This window comes from Polypterus senegalus, chromosome 7, assembly GCF_016835505.1.
Source record: "Polypterus senegalus isolate Bchr_013 chromosome 7, ASM1683550v1, whole genome shotgun sequence".
NCBI classification, from domain to species: domain Eukaryota; kingdom Metazoa; phylum Chordata; class Cladistia; order Polypteriformes; family Polypteridae; genus Polypterus; species Polypterus senegalus.
Genome location: NC_053160.1, coordinates 44,496,261 through 44,520,905, shown reverse-complemented (window position 1 = coordinate 44,520,905; position 24,645 = coordinate 44,496,261). Strand labels below are relative to the sequence as shown.

At 36.8% G+C, this 24,645-nt stretch overlaps 1 protein-coding gene across 2 annotated transcripts in view; it reads left to right on the top strand.

Annotated features, from left to right (window-relative positions):
* Positions 1 to 24,645, top strand: part of fras1 (Fraser extracellular matrix complex subunit 1) — a 304,511-nt gene that overhangs the window by 222,038 nt on the left and 57,828 nt on the right. For both annotated transcript variants that reach the window (XM_039758545.1, XM_039758544.1), the window contains 8 exons: positions 6,188 to 6,319; positions 11,345 to 11,470; positions 17,563 to 17,810; positions 19,484 to 19,635; positions 20,593 to 20,755; positions 21,854 to 21,986; positions 22,692 to 22,870; positions 23,768 to 23,921. In XM_039758545.1, the coding sequence (XP_039614479.1) occupies positions 6,188 to 6,319; positions 11,345 to 11,470; positions 17,563 to 17,810; positions 19,484 to 19,635; positions 20,593 to 20,755; positions 21,854 to 21,986; positions 22,692 to 22,870; positions 23,768 to 23,921 (1,287 nt within the window). The remainder of the gene's footprint in view (positions 1 to 6,187; positions 6,320 to 11,344; positions 11,471 to 17,562; positions 17,811 to 19,483; positions 19,636 to 20,592; positions 20,756 to 21,853; positions 21,987 to 22,691; positions 22,871 to 23,767; positions 23,922 to 24,645) is intronic.

Sequence of the window (24,645 nt, the reverse complement as noted above, 5' to 3'; positions counted from 1 at the left end):
ACAGGTAACCAGTGTAGTGACATCAAAACTGGAGAAATGTGCTCGGATTTTCTTTTCCTAGTTAGGATTCTAGCTGCTGCATTCTGCACTAGTTGTAGTCAACAGTTGCCCCTAAATTCTTTACCTCCATCTTGACTTTTAATCCTAATGCATCAAGTTTTTCTAATAACCTCATTATATCCATTATTGCCAATCACTAAAATTTCAGTTTTTTCTTTATTTAGCTTGAGAAAATTACTACTCATCCACTCAGGAACACAAGACATTGTGTTAGTGAAACAACAGAGTCGGGGTCATCAGGTGCTATTGATAAATACAGTTGTATGTCATCAGCATAGCTGTGGTAGTTCACATTATGCCCCGAGATAATCTGACCTAACGGAAGCATGTAGATCGAAAAGAGCAGCGGACCCAGGTAGAGCCTTGTGGAATATCATATCGAATATCATGTGTCTTTGAAGTATAATTACAACAACTAACAAAGAATTTTCTACCTGCCAGGTAGGATTCAAACCAATTTAAGACACTGCCAGAGAGGCCCACCCACTGACTAAGGCGATTTCTAAGAATATTGTAATCAATGGTATCAAATGTGGCACTCAGATCTAAGAGGATGAGAACAGATAAATGGCCTCTGTCTGCATTTACCTGCAAGTCATTTACTACTTTAACGAGTGCAGTTTCTGTACTGTGATTTGTTCTGAAACCCGTCTGAAACATATCAAGAATAGCAGGTTTATTGAGGTGGTCATTTAGCTGCATAATGACTGCCTTCTCTAGAATTTTACTTAAGAAAGGCAGGTTAGAAATAGGTCTAAAATTTTCAAAAGCAGAGGAGTTGAGATTAGTTTACTTGAGTAGGGGTTTAACTATAGCAGTCTTAAGACAGTCTGGGAAGACCCCCTCGTATCTAATGACGAGTTTATTATGTCAAGAATACTATCAATTAGCACGCCCGATACTTCTTTGAAAAAACTTTTTGGTATTGGGTCAAGGATGCAGGTGGAGGGTCTAATTTGAGAAATTATCTATCCTGGTGAAAGAATTTAATTTGTTTATAACGGAGTACTGGGGCTTAAGAGGATGCACAGTGTTGGGGAGATATACTATATTATTTCTAATATCATTAATGTTTTGATTGACAAATGCAGCAATAGCCTCACAAGTTTCACTAGAAGTATTCTGGAGGCATTCCATTGAGTGACCTGGGTTTAGCAGACAATCAATCATAGAGAATAAGACTCTGGGATTACTAGCATTGTTATTTATAATCCTAGAGAAATAGCAGTGCCTCTCAAGACGGATTGTGTTATTGTATTCTGTTATTTTAACCTTCAGTATCTCATAGTGTATAGTTAGTTTAGTTTTTCTCTATTTACGCTCAGCGCTACGGCATGTTCTCTTTAAATCAGACACTCTTTGGGTATTCCATGGAATAACAATGCTAGAAGATTTTTTAACTGTCTTTTCAGGTGTGACTATGTCAGCAGCAGCTGTCACCTTAGTATTAAATTTTTCCACCTTACTATTTACATTATCCTCGCTATTGTAGTTAACACTACAAATGGACTGGTTGCTTAGAATGTTTGCAAATTTTGAAGCTGCTGATGAATCAAAGCGTTTTTTTAACAATATACTTCTCGTGAATGTTTTATATCATTATTTCTATATTAGATAGTAAAAGAAAATGGTCTGATAGATCAATATCAATGATCTGCTTCACATCAACTTTCAGTCCTTTAGTAATTACTAAGTCTAACGTATGACCTGCTTTATGTGTAGGCTGATTAACGAGCTGTCTCAAATCAAGAGAGTCCAGGAGGCATAAAGTAAAGTTAATTATCTGTGCTAAATTTCCTGAAAATACTTTTTTATTCTAAGACATAATGAAAAAAAAAAAGAATTCTAAGAAATAATGAAACAAAAAGAGACATCAAAAAGAACAGAGCTGAGTGTATGTCTACATTTTATAGGTGAAACAATTCATGTTCTCGGGCAACTGTGATTATTATTTCTCAAATATGTCCCTAATTCTGCGCTTTTTTATTCTTTTATTCCTACGCATTAGGGGAGAAGAATGCACCTAATTATGCTTCAGCCATCAGAAGGTCTCACAATTCTCACTGATGATGCTTGCAGCACAGTGCGTTGTTTACTTACAGGCATACTAGAAGGCTGGTTCTATTTTATATATAGAGAGAGACATTAAAATATACTTTACTCATTAACACAAAGCATTGATGTCGGGGTTGTCAAACCCAGGTTCTAGAAAGTTGCAGCGGAACCAGGGTTTTGCTCCAGCCATTTTCTTAATTAGCAACTACAGTAATCACTGCTGCTAATGAATGGGACTTCTTTGCCTTAAGACACATGTGTTAAATATAGCCTTTAAACCACTACTTTAGGCTTTGAAACTCTTGGTTTAAAAATGATTTCTTCTGTCCAAATGTTTGTTTTTATTTAGAAGTTTCATGTGTATGCTTTTTTATGTCTTTGGACAGGTACTGTATTACTAAATTTATCTTTTTTTTCTCCCTTTCTGCAAAGTTATACTTCATTATTTTAGCTCACACAGGAAGGAGACATATTTTGTCTTTTTGATTATTAAGCCATTATGAAATGTAGCCCATATTTAAATAATTAATATTTATGAATAGTCCTTTACAGTATCTTTATTTTAGAGTATTAACACACATTATTCCCTCTATTTCATTCTTCTTGTTCCTAATTTATCTGAGTTCAAACCTTCACGCATCTGAAGTTTCATCCTAACCTGCTGTATTTTTATTACCTTTTCTAGTGAGAGAAAGTTACTTACCAGTCTCACCCTACTTATTCAGTTTGGCCACTTCACCTTCCATTTCAAAACAGTATCTTTAAAAGTATCTCACACTGGCCTTAAAAAAAAAATTCAAAACACCAACATATTCAGCTAAAATGTGTATACCATTTATACCCAATCTCTTGCCAATGTTTTTCTGTGTGTCTGGCCTCTGATAATTTTTGCCACCCATGTTCTTATAATTGCCCTGGTACTTTATCCTCTCTTGGTTTTGGGGCTTTATCTCCAGGTTTGTGTTTACATCCGTCTCTATTAACATTACATTTTTACTCCATACAGTATCTTTCTTCCTTCTGAACCTCCTGCTTTTTTCCTCTTCTTTACAACATAGGCTGTTCTGTCAAGGAACCTTTGCTGCTATGCTAAAACTGGTCTTTTGATGGAAAATCCCTGACTATTTTCCATTACATGTGAAAGTCCTCTCTTTACAGTTTTGTTTTTTATAGACTTTTCTGTTTCTCACATCAACCATTTATCCATCAGTGCTGTGAAAAAAGATATCTGCTACATATTTTGTGAGAAAACAGATGCTCACTGGTCGGGGATGTTGCTTCATTTCTTTTATCTATCTGTCGGATCAATGTGTGGCTGCATCACTCTTCTTCCTTCTCTTTAGCCCTTTTGAAGGAGCTGGAGTTGGTCAAGGGGTGGGAGTATGGGGCATCCAAGGGAATTGGTCTATGTTTTATATACATTTTTATAAAAGTAAGTTGTAGAGTTCTTTGTATGTTTGATTCTTTCAATAACAATTTGGTCACAGAAATAATTGATGTTAATGCTTTTGGGTTGTGGTAGTAGGGCAAGCTGTATTGTAATTTATAACTGTTTATGATGTCATGGACTATGTATCTCAGATAAAAAGAATAAATATGTATAGCTATAAGTAATGACATTTCTTATTTTGGAGGCTACCAGTGTTCATGGGAGGTGGGGGTAGAAAAGAAAAAAAACACTACTGTATGGGGATTGTAATTAATGAGAAAATATACATAACTGTATACACATCCATGTGCACTTGAGCACTTTAACTAAGATAACCTTTTGTTTGTTATCAATAAATTTTATTATTTATTGATAACAAACACACCCAATCCTGGGGAGAACACATATTTGAAATTTTAATTACTTCATATAGTGTCTGTTAAATTAAAATATCACCATTTACTGTATATTGGTCATAACACTGTAAAGTGTATGTTCATAAAACATAAACTTTAAAATCTATCTAACTACCTGTTAACAGAAAAACTAATTGGCACATCCAAACATCAGCTTTTAGGTTGTCAGATTTACCCAGAAAAACAAGATCTGAAAACAAAATTGTATGTATGATTGAAAAGTGTTTATATGAGTGAAAGAAGAATGTGTATCAGATGTCCTAGTGAAAACGAATAGCCAGGTTAATTTTTTGAGTGCATTTTCTGTATGCCTCCAATTTAAACTTTCTTGACTAACAAATTATTATCATGAGAGGATACCCATAGATATTCCAACCACCAACTTAGATAGAATGCAGAATTATATGAAGAAAGTCAGCTGGACAATACATTGGTGACGGAGGTAGAAATCATTACAAACTTTATTCCAAGATTTCTTATAAATATTATGTTTGGTTCAGATCTAGTGATTGAGAAGGTCATAACACAGACAACTATTATTCAATCACACATGCCCAGTCTATCAGGAACTGTTATCTTAAAAATCGGGCCACCAATAGGAAGGACATGCAGCAAAATGGAATGGAAGTAATCAACTAAAATTTGTAACTAGGTACTGGAATTGACCTTGCCTCCTAAGGTGATACCAGTAACTACTGCCCAATACCCTTCAATGTTAGATTCAAGCATTTAACATTCTAAGCTGTAATTTGTGTTTATTAACTTTGGTTTTATCAATTTGAGAAGAACACAATGGCAGATATAGTAACCTGACTATATGACACTTCTGCCCACTGCTTGAAAGTTCATTACTTATGTATTTTACACCACTGTACAAGGAAAATACACAAACACATTAATTTGTGTGTTGCAGCTTTTGAGTGCTATTTAGCCTTGCACATCAAATTAATGTGTGGACACTGAACCGTAAAGTTTTCATTTTGTCTAGACTTGCCCATTTCAAATCACATTCTTGGTAAGGAATTCAATTTTGTCATCACCTTGGACATGTTTCTTTGTAAAAATATATCACCATATTGTCTTGCTTTACTGCAGATTCTGTCCTATCAAACATGTCATAATATGTGTTTCTTATACCAATACTAGAAATAATAATAGGCAGCAAGTCCTGCGTAGTATTTCTATACATAACCCTGAATGTTGCTACTATTTCAGTTTCTTAATTAAACCTGCTGCTGAACCTAGACTGAAGCATCTGCTTTCATTGTCCATTTGATCCCCACATCCAGATTGGATAGGTTTATTTAATTTTAATCATTCATTACAGTGTTGAGTGACCACCTAATAAATGTAATTTTGAATGGAGACTATGAATCAGATTTTAGACTACACAAGTACCTGTCTCTAAAGTGAATCAAAAATATAATATCTATTTTATACTTAGTATATTCAGGAGTAAAATCCATACTAACCACAGTCTGGTAATTTGCATATAAATCAAAGCAGAACTACTGATTTCATTTCATAGAAGTTACGTGTTCACTTGTTTAAACCCTTGGCATATTTTGAACAATTTCGACTAAGCAGTCAGGTGTAGTGTGAATGATTATGTGTAAAAGATATCTTAAGAAGATAGCCAACAACCGGCATATCAAAGACAATTGAGTATTATTTTATAAATTAAAAGTATTATAGCAGGAGTCATTACTATCACTTTAAATATTCTAAAAGGATTGATAAATACACAAAAGCTCAGCTTGACAAGATCAGTAACTCTGGAAATGAAATTGTGCCTTCACTTCCACCCTCAATATATTGAGCTGAGTAGCCCTGCTGTAAAAATGATTTAACATATATATTTTTTAAGTAATTGGTAGAAGGAATTGAATAACTAGAATGTAATTTATTGTCTTTCGGGGGCGCTATATGAAACTGTATCAAATCAAATCATTTTCCACATTTAATAGTTTTCAGAGAAGCAAATAATTAAAAGCAATGAATTAAGTTAATGTAGACTATTTTTGTAGGGTTTGTTTAGAGCTGTATTTAGTTAGAATTGTGGTTAAGGTTCTTATTCAGTAAACTAGTTATGTAGTTAATTACAAAAAATGATTATTCTATTTATTTTTCACTTACTGTATATTGTACATGGAGAGACACTTTAAAATATACTTTACTCATTTAATTCAAAGCTGACACACTCTCTTTATTATTGTTTGTTTTGTAGTGTCTGATGGTGAAGAAATAACTCAAGAAATGGAGTTTACAATTCATCTAGTAAAGAACCAGCACCCTCCTCCATTTTTCCAGCTGTCAGATCCCTTTCTTGAGGTTAGCCAAGGTGGGAGAGCATCTTTAGGTAAGGAGCCGCATCATCAACTTTTTTTCCATTTCCATTTCAGTTTTTTTCTTATATATATTGAGACAGATAGGGGGTGCTATCGCTCCCTCGAACCCCTGTCCACGACTCCAAACACCAGGTAAAAGTCCAAACGTTGACTTTATTAATCTTCCACAATGCACAAAGCACCCTCTCCTCCACTATTCTCATACACAAATCACCAATAACAATAATACAATCCTCCACTCCCAGACGCGTTGCCACCCTTCCACCCAGCTCAGCTCGCCGTCTGGGAGCTCCCACAGTCCTTTTATATACCCTGACCCGGAAGTGTTCCCAATCCCCAGTCCATGTGAATCCTGTATTACTTCCGGGTCAGGTAAAAGTTATTTTCTTCACCCCGGAAGCACGTCATTCCTCTTGTCCATGTGTGCTTCCGGGGCGTAGGGAAAATATCTATTATTCCTCCCTGCAGCATCCCCTAGTGGCCCCCATGGCATCCAGCAGGGCTGCGTATAACAACTACAATGTCCATGATGCCCTGCTGGTCTTCTGGGGACCTCCTTTCTCTTTGGACACAAATCTATCACTTTATCTCTCCATTTCTTTCTGTGACAGTTACCCCAGTGTCCCTGCCTCTTGTTTTATTTGACCTCTCTACTCTCACTCTCACTTCTCACCAGTGTGAATTGTTCTGTCTTGCCATTTTAGCAGCCAAATGAGTCCTTGCTTTTCGATAGAAAATCCCAGAGCTTGTCACTTTTAATATTTGGTGATCCTCATTTTTTAATTTAATCACCCTTTAACTGTCATCATACCAAATTAACTGTGCTTCATTTAAATCCACTGAGAATTGGTCTGCCTTTGCACAGTCAGTTAGAACTTGGTAGCCTGGGTTCAGTTAGCAGTTAGTATTGTTCTTTTCATTCTTCTAGCAGGTACGGGGAGTGTGATTAGCTTCCCATTAGTTACCTACTGTTTTTGTTTTTTTTGTCCCTTCGCTGTTATTAAGAGGAATTGTGTTGTTTGTGGGATGGGAGGTGATTCACCATTGGGTTTCACTATTCACTTCTTAACTGCATAAAAAATGGGTAATTTTTGGGGTACGCATTTTGTTTCAATAAAAAAATTGATCACAAAAATATGTGGGTGTGTATGTGTGTGTGCATGTGTGAAAATGGTTTGGGGTAGTCATCCTGTATTTTTGAAGATTCTGGCAAGGTTGAAGCTAAAAACAACAATACATCTTTGAAGACATGAATCCAAAGCAGAACTGTCTTAATGGTAGAACGATTGCGGTTTTATTATCTATTGGAGGAAGTGATTTCATTGGGGATGGAACTGGAAGTGATGTTATAGAGCCCAGTGCCAGAAGTGATGTCATTGGGTCCCAGAACTGTAAATGATGTCATAAGGACCAGAATCAGAGACACTGTAGATGGGCCCAGGTAGGATTTCCTTCTGGTGGTCCGCAGGAGAAAGAGAGAAAAGGTTAGTGCACACTGCCACTCCCTGGTCCGGTGTAGAATTACCAGCTTTTGTACTCTTTAGCTGCCTTTCATGCAAACGTGTGACACGGCCTCCCCAGTCAACCCAGACCCATCAGGTGAGGTGGACTGAACCAAGAGGTCGTAAACCCGAGAAAGAGAAACAGTGCTGAGAGAGCCTCAATAATGATGAGTGAGGACTTGTAAGGCTGTAGGTCCAAAAACTACCTTGTGACATGCATGTTTGACTCCTTGTGTAAGGCCATCCACTATAAGGGTGCATGATCTGTAACCAGGGTGAACTCAGAGCCCAGGTGGTAATACTTCAGCTGTGTAATCACCCATTTAATTGTGAAGGCTTCCCGCTCCACTGCCGCATACCTGCTTTCCCAGTACAGCAGTTTCCGGCTCAGGAAGATGATGGGGTGTACAACACCATCGACACCCTGGCTCAACATTGCACCAAGACCTGTGTCCAAATCATCTGTCTGGTGAATGAAAGCTAAAGAGAAGTTAGGAGTTTTTAACACCTGTGCTGACATTAGGGCCTGCTTTAGATCCCTAAATGCAGTGTGTGCTTTATCATCCCATACCATTGGGCCCGCATCTTTGTCAGATCTGTCAGGGGCAACACTCTCTCAGAAAAATGGGGCACAAACTGGCAGTAGTAACCCGATAGACTAAGAAAGGCTTGGACTTGCCTCTTGGTTATCGGATGGGACCATTTCCATATGGCATCTATCTTTGGATTAATTTGAAAACTGGCTTTACCCAGTGTCTGTAGCACCGTGTGGACCTGCTGTAGGTGTTCCTTCCATGTGCTGGAATTGATGACAACATCATCCAGGTAGGCAGCAATAAATAAATTATGAGGATGTAGCACTTTTTCCACCAAATGCTGGTAGGTCGCCGGCACCCCATGTAATCCAAATGGAAGGACACGATACTGCCTGTGACCACTATGGGTGCTAAACACAGTGTTAGGGCTCATTTATACTTCATGCTCAGAACTCGTACGCGCCTGCATCATGGCTGCCACGTGTTCCCAGCGTTCATTTGACGCATCCTCTGAGCAGGTCCTCAAAAATTAACACGACATGTGCGCGAGTTACAGTATCATTAAAAAGTCGGGGGCCGCAGTGTGCTAAAAGTTGGAATGTAATGTCAGAGTCTCTGGTTACTGTTTACATGTGACAGAAAGCTGCTTTGCGGATCCTACAAGATCGGTGTGCGTGCTTCGATATTTGATGAATGGTTCAATGTGATGAGGCAAGATGCTGACATACAGATGCACTTGTGGTGCTTTTATATTCAAGCGTTGTATATTCCCTATCGTAATGACACAATACATTTTATAAGTCTTATATACAATCTTCTGTGTCATCTTTTTTTCTAGGGCTTCCTCTGGTCCTGACAGCAGCTGCAAACAGCAATAGATCGCCACACTGAGCACATTAAATGTGTGATAATCCAACGCTCTGCACATTTAGAATCCTTAGATTTATACTTGATACCACTTTCATGATGAAATGCATTAAAGTATGTATGTTACATTTTACAGATAAATCGCTAATTTTGTTTAAATAATGAATACTGTTAATAATTACACACATGGGGGTGACACGGTGGCAGAGCGTTAGCACTGCTGTCTTGCAGGGAGTCACAGTGCTGATATTCCCTGCCTGGAGTTTACATGTTTTCCTGCTGGGTTTCCTCAGTGTGCTCTGGTTTCCTTCCAAAGATATGCAGATTTGGTTACACTAAAATGACGCTAGTGTATGTGTGTGCTTGTATTCACCTTGCGATGAGCTGATGCCTCGTCAAGGGATTTTTTTCTGCCTCATGCAAAATGCTAGCTGGAATGGACACATCCCTGGACTGATGGATTTAATCATGAAACATCCTTTTCAGAGATATTGCGGTAAGATGTCATCAGAATTTAATGGGTGTTCCAGGCAATTCACAACACAGCAAAGCCGAACCTGTTCACACCGTGATAATATCTCGCACTGCCACCTGCTGGATTCCTCCAAATTTACGTAAAGTATGCGTGGAAGTATAAACAGTACAATGCTTGCGTAGCAGGAGCGTCCACTGCAGCATGTGTTGCATCGCGTGAAGTATAAAGCTGGCCTTAGCCTTCATGGAGTCCATTAAAGGAACCTGCCATTAACCTTTCATCATGTGAAGAGTGGTCATGAATTCTTCCTGTCATAATCGTTTCCACTCATGGCATCAGATAGGTATCAAACTGTAAAACAATACAAAAAATTTCAGTCTGAAGCTAAAGAGGCTATTGTACAAGTTAATTTTTTAAGTGTTATTAGATTAGACTGTGTTATAAAATAAGTGAATTACAAGTTTTTTCATATTACAGAACCAAATTAATATGGATGCCAAAAACCCCAAAACTCAAGTATTGTGTTATCACTGAATTTCTAACACTAGAGAACAGCAATCCTTTGGAGGTAAATTTTTACCTACTCAAGTTGTAGCATGGCCAATCTCCTTTGTCTTCCATAGCCATGGGATGTAGAATCGGACATCAATGACAGAAAAAATATGTTGGCAAAATGAAGAATCAAGTAGTGGCAGAGTGGGAGACAGACAACACAATAGGGATTACTTATGGGTCAGAGTGGTGTATTTTCACGAGCAAGGTCTATGCTTTATGGATGCATAACCATATCCAATGTTTCAAGGAGAATTTCAAGTTAATGATTCTTGGCTGGGAGAAATGTAAGAAATGTTTTATAAATGTGGATGAAACTTGGATAAATTACTATGACCCAGGGTTCCGACAACAATAGTGGCATGACAATTATGCAATATCAGAAAAATCCAAGGCCCAAGCCTTTGCTGGTAAGATAATGTGCACTGTAGTGATGAGCAAACATGGCTGAGTTTCCCAAAATCACGGAAATGTTCGATATTCGCAAAACTTGGCAGACTGCATTAAAGTCAATGGGGAAGGACTAACTAAACTAGATTTGACTGGATTATAATGGTGCAGATGTCTTTAGAGTGTCCCTCAGGGCTACCAAAATGTCTGCCAGCTATACTGGACCAATCATTGTGGCCAAAAAGGTGACCTGAGCTGTATGGCAGCATTGCCAACCACTGCATCACCGTGCTTCTGTGAGATCAAAGAAGAAAGAATGCAGTCAGAGACGTACAATCATATATTTCATCAAAACAAAGCAGTAATGCTGAAATCATAGTCAAAAGTCATAAAAAATGTGTAGATCTTTTAAAAGGCAGAAGATTCAAAGTGGCGTGTCATGTTTGAAGCCACTGGCTTGTTCTATTTTTTTTTTTCAGCTCCAGCTCACAAGGCTGTGGCAGAGAGCCTCCTTTTCAGTTTGGACTGGGAGTACTTCTGGCACATCGGGACTGTGGCCAGGAAGCACTTCCGACATAGTCCTTGGACAATTAATATTTAGAACATATTTTATAACTTTATATGTACAAAAAATGGAAAATGTCATATAAAGGTGACTAATTAGAGTATGAAATTGTTGTGTAATAAATATTTTTGCTTTTGTTTGATTAATAGGTCAGCAGTTGGCAGTGAGTGATGCAGATACAGCACCAGAAGACTTGATATTTGAGCTCTTAGAAGCCCCTCATCATGGTGAAATAATAAGAACTGTCTACAATCAAAAGGAGACTTTAGAAACTGGTATGTTATAAGGATGGCGCATGTGATGCTGAGTTCATGTTTATTTATGAAACCAGTTTGCTTTGTATAAGTCACTTTTGCTTTACTACCAAATGAAGATCTATTCAGTAAACACTGACTTAGGTGACTGATGGCAGTTAAAATTTATGTTATGCAGAGTTAGACACCTAGTCTATGATGTCTTGTATATTTTCGTGTCTCTGTGGTTATTCCTCCATCATCAAAATTGGGGACTGACATGCTCAGTGCATAAAATGACAATGTTACACAAATATGTTATACAACACCTGAGATTCTGAACAACTAGTGCAGTACAGCACTAGTTTAAGAGCACAGAAAGCAGAAACGGTTAATTTTAAGGTTAAAAGTCACTGTATCACTTTTTCTTGACCGTTTTTCTTGAACCCTTTCAAGGTTTTTTAAGAGGTGTTCCTTCTAGTCAGCCTAGTGTCACTCAGACATTTAGTTTTGCCTGGACTGTCAAGCACTCACACACAGCTCCCTTGCTGTGAAGAGGTGTGTGGCAGCTGCTTTGATATGTTCTTGCAAACCCTGTACTGGGCACTGAGTGATTTAAAATGCCATAACAGGTTTTTAGAATATATTTATAGGAACTCACACACCCCCATCAATTTAGGCTTTAAGGGGTTCCAATCGGTTACTTTGGTGTCCCAGACTTTCTATTTGTGTCACTGTGCTTAGTTTGCTTTTTAATGTCAGTTAACTTTCCTAATATAAATAGTTCAGAGTGGTCATGGGAATAGCAGTTCTACAGAGAGTTCTCTGATTACTGTTGGGAATACAGAAGCATTGTCCTGGGCCAAAGCAGTAGCAAGATGTCTTTAGACTGTCAGTGAATAACATTCAAGATCCACAGTGGGGTGTCAGCTGTTTTACTCTAAGGACAGCTTTGTCACAAGATGGGAGTGTTGAAAAACACAGCCCTCAGAGCTTGCTAATGCTATAGTAACACCGCTATGGCAACATCTGTCTTTGAATAACTCTCAGGTGGTAGCCGCGTCTGTTATAAAGGTAGCCCCACCCCTGCAAAATTAGAACAATAAGAAACCTAGCGGAATAGGGAAAAATAACAAACAAAAAAAGGATAAACTAAACAAAACAGTAAGAAAACAGTATGGGTAATGAAAATATCATCCTCTTTAATAAAACCCTTGTGCGTCCAGTGTCCGTGTGTGTGTGTCTTCTGGTGAAGTGCGCGGGGCCTCACAGCACGCGTTCAGTCTCTTCCTGTGCAGAGAGATACACACACAGGCTATATTATTATTATATTATTATTAACTATATTTGTGCTTAAAAACTTAAAAAAATATATATTTACATACAGTTCATACGGTCTGGAACGGATTATGGTCGTGAACCAAGGTTCCACTGTATTACTGTCAGACAAAATTACAGGCATTTCACGGAAATACAAACCAGTATTACTGAGAGAGAAAATTAAAGGCACACAATACAGTGACACATATTACAGCCACATACAAGGTCCCTTGCCATTTAATATAGACTGTTCATACAAATGTTTATGCACTACTGTTCTAGCGCCCGTTATTTTAACGGGCTTAATGTCTAGTAACAAAATAATACCTTTAATCTAAAAATGACCAACACTGTAAGCAACTCAGCAAATTACATGAACCTACCACTACTATCCTCCATTAGCCTGAAAACTAATCATTGAACCTATGTTGTATGTATTGTTATTTTTTTATTAGTTATTTTTCACCAGAAACAGAATCATTTAAAGTTCACTGCTGTTCTGATAATCAATGTATAAACAAGTAACCTGTACGAATAAATGGGATCTATGAGAAAGCAATACAGAATGATTGATTAATTTTTTGATAAGGTCCTTGTTTTGTAAGTTCTTATTCTTCATCAAGATACTGTACAGTTCTCTGTTATAGAAATATTCAGCACAAAATTCAGTTCTGTAAAACTCACACCATAAGGAACTTTGCACACAAGTGACCACCTTTTGCTGGTAGATTATCCCTGTCTTCACTTGAAATTTGCTCAAGCATTTTAATGTTTGCAGGTTCCCTATTACCAGGTGAACTTGACTGAGTTCAGAGCTTTTTGCAGGACAGTTTAACAAAGTCCTCCTTTTTCTTTCTAACCATTCATTCCTTTGTGTTTTTTTGTGTGTATGTTGCTGGATGACCATGATTTTTGACCCCCATACCTAATTTTCTGAGACTGGGTAGCATACTCCTCTGTAAAATGATTTAATGATTTACTTAATGAGTTCAAGGACCTCCACCATACTCACAATAATTGTAGATAGGCTGTACTTTTCTTTATAATCCTAATTTTTTAGCCTACAAAAAAGTGCTGGTCTTCATTATGAAAGAGCTCTAGTTTGGTCATTCATAGAACATTTCCCAGACAGATTTTAGTTTCTTTAAATAGTTTGGGGCAAAGACCATTTGCACCTTTTCATGCTTGTCTTTCAACACTGAAGTGCTCCTTGGCCTATACTAAAAGAGCCCTTTTTAATTTAGTGTGTGGCATGTGGTACAGGTTGAAACAATTACTCCAGATTGCTTTATGTCAGCTTTAAACTCTTTGGATAGGTTATGTTATTTTTTCAACAGTTTACGCAAACCTTGAAACACTTAGTTAAATATTCCCTTTCCCATCATTTCCTAGGAGGTTTTTCACATTTGCATGAACAGCACACTTCTTAACTGTTGTGTTCACCAGTGACCTTGTTCGTCAAATATTTTTCTGGAAATTTGTCTTGGGCTCATTTAGGCAAAAATGTTTTTCTCAGCACCCCATGATGCTTTGCAAGGCCAGAGTGATATCACAGAACTGTAGCAGCCACGTGCAGAACTTTCATGCTGACCTATTGTAAGATCATTTCTATCACATCCCAATCAATACTCCAGCCGGATTTCCATCCCGCATGTGTTTAAAAAAAAAAAAAAAAATTCCAATATTTTCATTTAAAGGGTACATTACTTCAGCATTTCTCAACCACGGGGCCATCATGTATTGCTACTGATGAGTTGTTGGTTACCATCATAGGTTTGCTATTGGGTCGCTACGTGCTGCAATCAATAGCACTACACAATATGTTTCCCCATTTCCAAGGGGGCCTCCTACCAAAGCTCTTCCAGTCGCACTTGTTTCACCAAAGGGGACACCAGTCCGACCACCCAAACTCTATTGATCACACTTGTTTCAACAAGAGATGGTCAGCTTTGGCTGCTAGTGGGATGTCAATGAAGTTAAAAAGTTAAAACTGGGTTGCAGTACTATAAAGGATGAGAAACACTGCATTATACGACCATAATAAGAATATTACGAGTACTACCAATGGATATATTGACACCTATCTCTGTGAACTGGCAGTGCAGCACAGCATGGCTAATTTGCATGCATATTTACCCATGTGTTCATCTAGTATCTCAAAAAAGCCTTAAAGGAATCCTCCCCTTCCCAATTCACATGTCAGAATGAGACTCCATTAAATAATTATAATAATGAAAAAGATTTATTTATATTTACAAGGTGTTTCCTTTTGATGGAAAAAAAATGTGCAAAGCATCTACACAGATACAATGGGGGCTGCACCTGGCTGCAACTTCAAACAATGGAACAAAACAGTCCCATCTCACTGCTTCATGGTATAGCCAGTGTGAGCCTCATGATTAGAATTCTGTTAGCACAATGATCTATATTTTACATACTTACTGCTTATTTGTTTCAGTCTGTGTCTGGTATTCATTCCATCTATGCCTTTTGTTGTTTGAGGCATGGTTGTGCAGTAGTTAGAACTGCTGCCTCACAGCTCAGATCAATTTTTTGGTCACAATAATTGGTCTGGTATACTTGGCAGATGCTTACTTCTAACCCTCAGGAACACTTAAAAGACGGTTTCACATTTATAAACCACTAAAGCTAGTTCAGTTACTCCTTACCCTTTAACTTCAATGCATTTCACGGAGTTCAGCAAAGTTCTCGAACATTTCTGTGATGTTGCCATACTCATGGTGAAGCAAGCACTGTGGAGTTCACTCATCATTATTCTTAACATTGTGTGCAGTGAAAGAAGGAATAGCAAGGTCTCTGGAGATGACTCTGTACCCTTTGTATTTTTATGTTGTTGATACTGTTTCTGATGATCACAGTAAGCTCTCTTGTCTTTTGCATTGCTAATGAAGATCTGAGAATAAAAGTGATCTGTTTCAGGTATTAAATCCATCATTCATTGATGAATTAATGTCAAGTGAATACTGGCAGTTTATTGCAGTCTAATTTCACTTTAATCAGAATTTGGTTCTTCCAATCAAATTAACTGAAATCATTCAAAAGGGTATTGTGATGATGTGGGTTCAGCTCCATGCTCCCATCCGCTGTTCGGGAGCATTTGAACCCAACACTGTCAGTAATGTCACCGATGAGCTAGACAGTAGAGGCAATAAAAATTGAACATGGGGATGGTTCAAAAGATCAAAACAAAAACAGTGTTCCAAGTAAAGTGCAGTGCTTTCAAAGTTCAATAAATAAATAATCCTTAAAAGTCAAATGTGGAGGTTAAAATCTATAAATAGAAACAAAGACAATCCTTAAAACCAGAGGTTAAAACGTTCACCAGGAAGCAGTCTTTAAAATCAATAACAAGTCCGGTGTCTTCTTTTAAATTGGTGACTCCCCTGCTTCTCCCTGTCCAGGCTTCGCAACAGGGGAGCCACTCTATCTGCAGCTGACCTTCTCTCCACTACTGATCTGGTGGCATCCCGATCCCTGGCTTTGGTTCCGCTCCCTCCAGACCGAGACTGGGCTTCCCTGATAACCAGGACGCTCACGCCAGGGAGTTTACTGCCCACGCCTCCCAACTCCCTCAGCCTTCTCGGCCTTACGCGGCCAGCCATCCTTCTTCCCGTCACTTCCGCTCTTCATAACATGCTCAGCGGGAGCCAACACTAACTACGGCCCTCGGGTGTCAGCCAAACACCCTACTAGGGCTCACTGTCCAGCTGCCTGCGAGCATAACTCTCGCTTGCTCGCTGTCCTGCGCCGACTTGTGCGCACGCTTCCTGCAACCTCCGTCCTTTCTCCCATTCCATTTTGTTCTCTCTGATATTTCTGTTCTCCCAACTGACTTGCGCTTCTTTTTATATTGCGAGGGGCCATAGCAGCTGCAGCACATTAGCCACAGGAACAATCACGGATGTGGGCAGTTCCTCACCTGTGCACTAGGTGAGAAACGTCCACACCGTAGATCGCCCCGTTGCTTGCTATGGCCACCATGCCCTCTCAATAAGCCGCTGCGAGTGCGGTGATTATTTATTTAAAAAACGGCCTTTGCTGAACGAGCTGTGGACCCATAACAACACAGGTATCAATAATAGTGCTGTGGCAAATTGTCCATTTCCAAACACCATTTCCTCTTAAATCATTTGTATAATCATGCTGTCTTTTTATTAAACACATTAGCGCAAACAGAAGAAACCTTTCTCACTGCCCATACACGATATACTTAAATTTCAAGGGTGCCTATCATATTAATTAACTACAACTGTATGTACTGTATAATTGGGCTATCAATTTGAATTGCATTCTTTGTTAAGTTGGGGTTGAATACTGGGTTCATATTTTTTAACATACTGTTTTATTTGTTAAATTATTTCTATTTGTTTAATTGAATTGTATTGTGTTGTATTTCTTTTTCATTTTCTCCCCTTACCCTATTCAATGTAGTTCCCAAAATTGCTTGGTTTGTATTATTTTGCTTTTTATTTTTATATAGATTAATGTTTCTTGTATGTTTTTGATAACATCAATATTCATCTTTTTACAAAATTTTCTTTAGTATTTTCACTTTTTATATATTTATTTAAAGAATAAGGTGGGGATTGAAATAACCGTGTCTTGGTGTCAGATGTCTTCTTTTACCAGGGCATGCAGCAAAATAACAAAAAGCCTTGAGAATTATACAGACATAGTCTATTTGTCAAACCTAACCTGCCTTACAAAAAAATATTAACTGCAGAGAAAGCGTTGGAAGTGGAAAACTGTTTGCTGATTAAAGACTAAAGTTTAATGTTATTTCCTTTGTAAAGGAGATGGTTTTACATTTGAAGATATTAGCCGGAATTCCCTTCATTATGTACATCATGGATTAGATGCTGAAGAAGACAGCATGGAGTTTTCTGTTTCCGATGGAATTTCAGTAGCAACATCTCGTGTGAGAGTGGTTGTGTCCAGGACCGGAAATGGGGGTCCAAAGTTGGCCCCTGGCTCTTCACTCTCTATGGAAGTTTCTGAGAAAAGCAGTACTGTCATCAGAAGAACACACATTGCTTACACTGTAAGTCCAAAGCTCCCCTTACTTTGCTCTGTTTAAATATGTCAGAATTTTAACTTTGTGTTTTCAACCTTATTGTTTATCAGGTTCAACAGTGCTTACTGCCCATTTGAGACATATAAACTTGTTGTTTGCCTTGATATTTTTTTTTGTATTTTGACATCTATATCTTTGCTAATTTGTTGATGCTGGTAGAACAGAAAAGAAAATTCAGCAGAAGCCAAAACAACATGTAGATGAACAAACCAATAAATCTTAGTAGATTTTGACAAAGAGAAAAACACTCAGGAGTTTTGTTTGTTTGTTTTTTTAATATGTATTGCTTTCTTGTGTAAATCTTTCCTTTAATGAAGGGGAAGCTGGTCACATACAGTTCATTAGAACAGATTACAAATGCACAAAATTCATCATTAAGGAAGTCTTATGCTTTAAGAATAATGTGGTGCAAGCCAATATAATGTAGGTCGTAATTGTCATTGTCTCTGATCATTACATTGATTTTTTTTCTGCCCCTTGAGTCATCCTGGTGCACTAAGGAGAAAAAGTTTATGATAGGTATACTTTTTACGGAACTAAGTTTCAGTTCTATAGTACTATAGATAGTAATTAGCAACAAGTGTCTGGGCATAGGAAGCATTTAATTTAATGCTAACTACACTTACTGCTCAATAGAATTAAGCATTTCAAAGCAATAAATCACTGTAATGTGGTCAAAGTGAATGAGATTAGAGCTGCAACAACTAATCACTGCCATCAATCATACCTAATGATGAAAACAGTTTCCAACAAATTTTGATATTGGTAAGTTACATTGTTTAACAATATGTACCTCACTTCATTGACTGATCAAGAAAAGTGTTAATCCTATTTTGACATATGGAAGAGACTTATGAAGTAAATAGGGTAGAGAGTCGAACAGCAAAGAATTTAAAAATGTGGAGTCATTTCAACTTTACATCTAGTAAGAAATCAGTTTCTTGCAAGATCTGTAAAATGAATTACCTTGAAACGAGAGAACAACTGTAAGCATTTGAAATTTAAAACATCAGAGCAATGGTGATTTCTCTGTTTTAATAACAGCTGGAGAAACCTATGAGCAATCTTAACTTTCATCTCTTTCTTATAGCAATTAAAAATCCCCATTTGACAGTTCAGAATCTGAGTCCGCAGACTTCCTTTACAGAGTATTTCTTTTGACAATAGTCTTTGCTTCCATCTAGCAAATGAAATCAAGCAGTACACTCTAGACAACTTTTGTTTATTTATTTTTGACAGTGGTTTCAGCCTTCTTCCTATTCGATATAAACAACAACCTTGGTTAGTAACAAGATTAATGTAATTTTAGAGTATCATTCTACTACTCTTATTAAGGAGAGCAAACATTATTTTTTTTAATAAAAAGCTTGAATTTTTGCAAGTGCTTTAAATTTTTAACCCCCGATAATTCAAAATAATTGGCTAACTGAACAGTTATCAAAATAGTTAATCAGTTGCAGACCTACACCAGATAAACTTGTCTTTTAAATAGTGTTTAATTTTATAAAGAAAAAAAATTACTTGGTTGTATTCCAGTTAAATGTAAATACAGAGATTACCATTTCTTTACATAGTTACATGTAGGTAGTACATACTTCTTTTACTAGAATGTACTGTAGCTGTTTTGTTTTTCTTCACAGGATGATAATTCACCAGATGATAAAATAAGGATTCAGTTAATTTCTTTACCTATGTATGGGATTCTTACAATGACCAAAACAGAGAAAATCAGTAATGAACTAACAGAGTTTTCTTCTTTTACCATTGAGGATATTAACCATGAGAGAATAAGGTAAAAATATTTAAACATTACAAAGACAATGGTTACTAAACTATAAGAAGGAAGCCTGCTCATCTGAATCACTTTTTCACATGGCCATAAAAAAGTTATAAATACCACCATGTTTCTTCACTTTAAGGAGTGTTTCTTAATGTTACTAAATACATTAGTTCACAATGAAAATGATCTAAGTCTGTTATATCTACAGTCTTCCTTTACAGTTCTTGTCATAAAAAGTTAAGTAAGTTAACAACATTTGAGTATTCAAAATGTAACAGGTAATGGACCGTAATTGTGAATGATACCATCAACACTAGTCTTACTAGGTCATATGTTTCAGGAATGTCCTAAGTTAAGACCATTTTCTGAAATACAGGAATGGATGTATATTAATAAATTAAATGAAGTTGACCTGACCCTGTGTTCGGATTCAGCGGGTTTGAAAATGGATGGATGGTTGTACTATCTATAATAAAATTAAAGTCAAAGTAAACTTAAGAATCACTGCTTTTTTATTTGCATTTTCCATACCTTTCCAACTTTTTCTGATTTGTGGTTGTAAGTTAGCTACATATTACAATGCCTTTATCACATTAGAATGGGTAGATATTCTGTTATTTGTAACCCAGTTTTGAACCAAATCAGTGCTGTCATTGTGCAATGCTATGTGTGATATTTGTTTGTTTCCTTTTAGGCAGTGTTTGGCACAATGCATGTTGTTGCCAACTATTAATTTCAACAAATTTTCACTAAGATACGTTAATATTCTATTCAGAGGTAATTCAAACATGTGAATTATTAAAAACATATTTTTGGTAAATCATCTCAACTAAAAAGAAATCAGCTAACACTGTGGCAGGAGCAGCATTCCTTTTCAAAACTCCCTTTGTCTGAAATGAGTGCAGACAATATTATGTTTGAGAAATGATAAAAGCTGTTGATTTGCATTAATTATAGTTTTCTTAACAGGTACACTACATCTTTTGAAACTGATAACCAACCAGTGACCGATATATTTCATTTTGTTGTTTATGATGCTGATAACAATCGGCTAGATAACCAGATGTGTACCATCACAATTTCATCAGTTCAAGCGATGCCTCTAGTTATTACTGTCAGCACTGGTCTTGAGGTGAGTTACACAAATGACCACCACAGTAACATATTTTTCTCTGTTATGGTTTGGTTTCAGTCCTAGAGTTTATATTTCCTTACACCTCACCAACAAATATTAGTCATTTTAAATATTAAGCATTTATGTATAAATGTATAATTGTTTTGGAGCTTCCTAATAGATTTGCCTAGGCATGGTGAGCTACTGTGATGTGTCTTGGTTTATTAGAATTATGCCTGTTGTTGGGTTATTCTGATTAAAATTAAAACTAGAATCCCTGAAGCCTACAAAAAACTTTGTAATGCCGGGCCACCTTAAATTCCTTCATCTCTTCATCAGCGTTTTTGTTTTGCAAATGTGTTAATCAGCACATGCGGCCTGCTATTCCGGAACAGACACACATGAACTGTATATATTCCAAATAACGATATATTATTTACCCTATACAATTTAAGACACCTCACACCCAATTGAACAGACTTGAGCTCTCAGAAATTTATGTCTGACTTCAACTGCGTCTGCGGGGGAATGGGATAGCAGGCTGCTTGCTGCTTGTGCTGATTAACACATTTGCACAACAAAGACGATGATGAAGAGGTGTGAAGGAATTTAAGGTGGCCCGGCATTATGACTTTTTTTCGTAGGCTTCAAGGATTCTAGTGTTAAACAATTTTGAATATTTAGTGATTTGCATATGTTTTTGGCTGGAATGAAATCTGTCAATCTATGTATGTTGTTTCATTATTTCTGATTTTTGTTGGTAGGGTGAAGGAACAACTACATAAAGATACTATGCAGAGAATATTTTAGGCTAGGGTCATGAATTTATGAAAGATCACATAAGTGGCTACAGTATTCCCAGATACAAATCTAAAAATGTAATCAGGTCATGACAGCAAGAATGTAGCTACAGTATCTTATTTTATAATTTTCATACAGACCTGTTATGTAACCATGTTGTACACTAGTTTGTATTATGGTCCTCCTTTGCTGTCTTTCCATAATCCCATCCAGTGTTGTGTATGGACTAATGTTGTTTGTGAGCTTACGATTGTAATATTTTACTTACTTACTGAAATGTGTAAGAAGTTAATAAAACCAAAACGTTTTGTGCAGGTGCATGAAGGGGGTAAAGTGCTGCTGTCTGACAAGAATATTCATATAGCAGATCCAGACACTCCAAAGAAGGATATACTAATAAGGCTCATTACACCACCCAAATATGGGTATATAGAAAACACAAAAGGAGGTGGGCAATTTTGTTTTGTTTGGTGTGTCCTTTTTGAATTTTTGTTTCTAGTGTTAGCAGAAGTTTAAGTACATGAGATTATGTTGTTGGCATCAAACTGTATAAAATGCTAGTGTTAAGAATTTTTTCTTTGTGTGACATTTTTTATATACATTATTTATTTCCTTGACAATACCTCATGTCATGACTGAAACTTAAGGGAGATTTGCCTCTGGTATTAGTTTTACAGTCTGGGCTGACTAATATTCCCTTATGCTCTGTAATATAAATTACTGAAAAGTGAATCAATTCTTCTGCATCCTTAAAATTGTCAGTAAGAATGTGTGTAAAAGTGTGAAAAATTAATATCAAGCCGCACACACACTTTTATGCCATGCTGCTATTTCAGTGTTAATTTAGCCATACAAGTGTTTTGCATTGAACAATAAATTCATTAGGTGCTAGAATAATATTGAAAATTATTATTTGAATCTAGTGATTTTTGAAATCAGTATCACTGATAAATATCTATCTACCTATTTTCTGACCCACATTTTTATTGAAAGAAACAGGCTGCTTCTGAAATATTCAAATAGATAAATTCAGATTTGTTAAACTACACCTAAGGCTACAGGGTCAAATTTGCACATATATAGTATAATACTGTAGGAATTCCCTGAATCTTTTAAAAAAAGTATATATTTACCACTTGTTTTTTATTTTTAGGAAGCAGTGTAAAAATAAGTCCTGATGTGGCCTTCTCTTTTGAAGATGTCATCTCCAACCATGTTTACTATGTTCAGAATCTCCATAAGGACGTGGAATATCATCAAGACAGTTTCACATTTTATATTACAGACGGATTAAGTCAAACGGAGAGCTTTAATATCAATATAGATATTCAAGTAAGGCACTATGTTCTCTAGTTTTTGCATTCATATCCCTTACTTTCATGGCATTACCTAATTGCTTTGTTCATAACTGGATGTTTTCAAACATACTAATTATTTACAGTTGAATTTCAGTAAAATTAAACTGAAAGCTATAACATAATATTTTCTAGTTCAGTATAATGTAATAGTGTAATCCCAGCACAAGACATTGGGATCTTCACCAAACCAACATGGTATACCTTAAATTATTCTTGTGGTTTACTCCATGTATATAAACCTGATAATAACAAAAGGTCAATATACAGAATGGAGTAGGGAAGATCCTAAGTAATTAAATGTCAGAACAAATTAAAAACATAAACAATAAAAAAAAATACTGTAAAGTTATAAATGAAATTGTAGAAATTAAGAGAGCTCAGTAAACCTTAGAAAAACAAAGAAACCAATAAATGCAGAATCTTTAGGTATTTTTTTCTCTTGCTGTGGACCCTTCACTACATTTCAATCATAGAGCATCCTATAGTATTTTTAAGGAATTTTATAACACTTTTACAAGTTAATTGACTGTTTTAAAATCTTAAGTTCAAGAAAGTGCTGGTTATTCTTCCATCAATGCATCACATTTATGCATTCAAGACCAAAGGGAGACAGCTCTATGTCTCCTTCCTGTAGGGTGTAATTGCTGAACTCCTGATATATCAACTTGTATTTTTATATCTGTGTTCAAAAAGGACAATCCATTTACTTTTATCACTGAATAACAATGGCAGTAAATGTACTGATAAAATACTGACAGTCATTCCTTGCTTCATGGAGAAAGCTTTAACCTTTTCAGTTTTGAAAAATAACCACCCACATCCAGGCAAAATGTTAGATATCTTTGTTTCAAATATGTTGTTTGTATTACAGAACAAGAACGATGAACCACCAAGGGTTGCTGCAAGTGGTATAATTGTGGAGGAGGCATCTGGTGTTGTGATCAGGAATAGCTCATTAACATTGCTGGATCTTGACACGCCAGAGAATGAGCTTATATTAACTGTAACCAAAAAGCCTGACTACGGTTAGTTTGTGCTATTTGCAGTGGGCATTTATTTGAGTATGAAAATGTACTAATACTATACTACTTCTATCCGGGCGCTCCGGTTTCCTCCCACAATCCAAAGACATGCAGGTTAGGTGGATTGGCGATTCTAAATTGGCCCTAGTGTGTGCTTGGTGTGTGGGTGTGTTTGTGTGTGTCCTGCGGTGGGTTGGCACCCTGCCCAGGATTGGTTCCTGCCTTGTGCCCTGTGTTGGCTGGGATTGGCTCCAGCAGACCCCCGTGACCCTGTGTTTGGATTCAGCGGGTTAGAAAATGGATGGATGGATGGATACTACTTCTAATTTAATTAATTAAATGTGAAAAACTACTAGGAAAAAATGGTGAAATCAAGTTGAGAATCTCTTAGTGTCTTGAGTCTGTCTTAATATTCTCATTCACTAGAAACAAAACTAAGGAAACTCCAGTTGTATATAACAGTTAAACACTCATGCCATTTAGATCTGTTACATCATCTCTTCCTTATACATTCATTGCATCGGCTCTGGTCAAATCACACTGCAAACTGGCTTAACTGCAGCCAAAGTGTACTCTGTGTTTAGGCACTATTACCTTTTTTTCTAAGTTACAAGCTGGGCTAAATTAAAGTGATTTACAGCTTAGATTGGACTGTGAAATTTCTTGAGTATCAGAAGAATTTTACAAATATCATACAGTATTTATAATAGGCTGCATTTAAATGAAG